The sequence below is a fragment of the Pavona decussata genome, unplaced genomic scaffold (assembly GCF_977016875.1).
Source record: "Pavona decussata unplaced genomic scaffold, jaPavDecu1.1 SCAFFOLD_91, whole genome shotgun sequence".
Lineage (NCBI taxonomy): Eukaryota > Metazoa > Cnidaria > Anthozoa > Scleractinia > Agariciidae > Pavona > Pavona decussata.
The window spans coordinates 1-2,500 of record NW_028145508.1 but is presented as its reverse complement, the minus strand read 5'-3'; the positions used below and the strand labels follow the sequence as shown (position 1 = coordinate 2,500).

Genomic DNA, 2,500 nt, shown 5'->3' with positions numbered 1-2,500 from the left:
CAACTTGAAAGATTCTGAGGAGGACATTTGTTTACACAAGCAAAAAAAGCGAAATGAAATTGCAAAATTCAATAAATCTGTAAATTAGACAGGCGAAAACAAGAAGTACGAAACCTCCCCTTCGGCCGCAATTATTTTTTTTTTTTACGACATACCGTTAGATTTTAACAAATTTTAACAAATTTTAACAGATTTTAACAAATGCGTACACGCAACACATTAATCCGCTGACAAAAACGTCAATGATTACCTTGCAAGTTGTAAGAGCATCGCTTCAATTTCATTTAAGAGAATGTATGAGCAGTGGCTTCTAAATGATTTTTTCACTGAAAAAAATGTCACCTCGATTGTCTACAGCTTAAATCTGCTGCAGGTATTCAGGGTTTTAGTAACATACGTCAAACTTACTCTGAAGCTGGACCGCTTGTTTCCTTATTTCCTGCTTCAGTTTGGCACTTGTCAGCTTTTCCTCTGCATAAACAAAAATGATGTGTTGATTTGTTACCTTGGACTCTTAATTGAATGCGGAGAGGCAAGGCGGATTTCATAGGGCGGACTATATGAGGAGCCTTCGTCCTAATATGGTAACTTTTTAATGTCGTAGTAAGTCTTAAAAAAGAGGAAATTAAAAATTTTGACATTCATTCGTTGGTAACATACGTCAAACTTACCCTGAAGCTGGGCCGCTTGTTCCCTTGTTTGCTGCTTCAGTTTGGCGCTTGTCAACTTTTCCTCTGCGTAAACAAAAATGATGTGTTGTCATATTTACTTGTTGATTTGTCACCTTGGACTCTTAATTGATTGCGGAGAGGTAAGCAGATTTCATTGCGCGGACTATATGAGGAGCCTTCGTCATAATAAGATAACATTTTAACCTCGTAGTAAGCTTTAAAATAGAGAAATTTAAGATTTTGATATCCATTCGTTGGTAACATACGTCAAACTTACCCTGAAGCTGGGCCGCTTGTTTTCTTGTTTCCTGCCTCAGTTTGGCGCTTGTCAGCTTTTCCTCTGCGTAAACAAGAATGGTGTGTTGTCATATTTACTTGTTGATTTGTTACCTTGGACTCTTAACTGATTGCGGAGAGGCGGGAGGGGGTGGGGGGGGAGGGAGGATTTCATAGGACCGACTATATGAGAAGCCTTCGTCCCAATAAGGTAACATTTTCACCTCGTAGTAACCCTTAAAATAGAGAAGTTTAAAATTTTGACATTCAAAATTTCCTTAATGTCCATTTTAAAACAGCGTAGCATATCATCATGGTGACAGTTAGGTCTAAATCGCACTTCCGGACAAAAATTCATTTGCACGCAACATTTTAGACAGAAATTGAAGCACAAAACTGTCAAAGACAACTTGTCAAAAACTGTGCTATCACTTGGAAGACAATGTCAAAGTCGCATTGTTTCAGTCACTGAGCTGAAAAACATGCATGAACGAATTTTGCAGTTTAAGGAAACTTCCCGTAGAAAATGTGGAAAATGAAAATTTTGATACCCACTCAGATTCTGGGAGAATATTTAGAAACGCATCTTATCAGGGCCATAACTGACTAGACCGCTTTATTCTGAGCTCATCCGAGGGATAGCTAATCGACGGAAACACAGAAACACAGAAACCTCTATTTCCAGACGATTAGATACCAGCAGCACTGATTGGAAATAAATAATTGACTGGTACATCATTTTGACGCGTTGATCTGTAGTATTTTCAGAGGCTTATTCATATTTAAATGCAAATGAGACCTGCTCCTCAGATCACGAACCTTTTATGACAGGTATCCCTCAAACCCTTTAGCTGAGCAGAATTAAAAAGAAATTGGTTGTCTTACTAACGTGGGGCGCAGTTGGTCAATTTGATTCTGTATGACTGCCTTTGAACAAACAAAGCAAAACTCACGTTCCAGTTCGTCTTGCAGATCCGTGTTTTTCTGCTGTGCTGTGGAGTTCTCCTGCTCAGGTTTTGTTATGTCCATCGACCAAGCAGGCAGACGGATTACTTTCGCTAAGAATAGAAAATTTGTTAGCTTTACTTCTTTTTCTGTCGCATCGTATCGTCCCCCCTCCCTCCATAACGGTTTGTATCGCATTGCTTGGGTAAAGAAAGTTTTTTAATATAAAATCTCATTTTACCCACAGGTCTTGTCGACCAAGATTGACGTTTTAGTCTGACAACGTTAATTGAAACTGTATAATAGCTTTTAATATATACCGACCTTAACTTGGTGTTCTACGCAATCTGAATTGTCCGCTATCTCCGTTCGCTTCGAGAGCAACTCTAAAATTTTAAGAAGGATCTTAAAACTGGGGGAATTATCATGTGATATGCCATCAAGCCGGAAAGTAATTCATTTATTTTTTATCCCTCAAATTAATTTCTGAAACGCTTAAGATAGTACTTAAAATGGTATTACGCCAACATTGAAACCACTAGCGCCACAAACCGCATTTTGTCACATTTTGATGCGTATGGGGACAAGCTAGATGACAAAGCATAAAC

At 38.5% G+C, this 2,500-nt stretch overlaps 1 protein-coding gene across 3 annotated transcripts in view; it reads right to left on the bottom strand.

Moving 5' to 3' along the window:
• The window catches only part of LOC146474035 (caspase-7-like), an 11,300-nt gene extending 8,834 nt beyond the window's left edge, over positions 1-2,466 (bottom strand). The window contains exons 1-4 of one of the 3 annotated variants that reach the window (XM_085117327.1): positions 1,901-2,466; positions 949-1,011; positions 672-734; positions 409-471 (exon numbers count right to left, since the gene is read on the bottom strand). In XM_085117327.1, the coding sequence (XP_084973453.1) occupies positions 409-471; positions 672-734; positions 949-1,011; positions 1,901-2,090 (379 nt within the window). In that variant the 5' untranslated portion in view covers positions 2,091-2,466. The remainder of the gene's footprint in view (positions 1-408; positions 472-671; positions 735-948; positions 1,012-1,900) is intronic. The other 2 variants (XM_085117328.1, XM_085117329.1) reach the window with 2 other exon arrangements.
• Between the last annotated feature and the right edge of the window lie 34 nt (positions 2,467-2,500).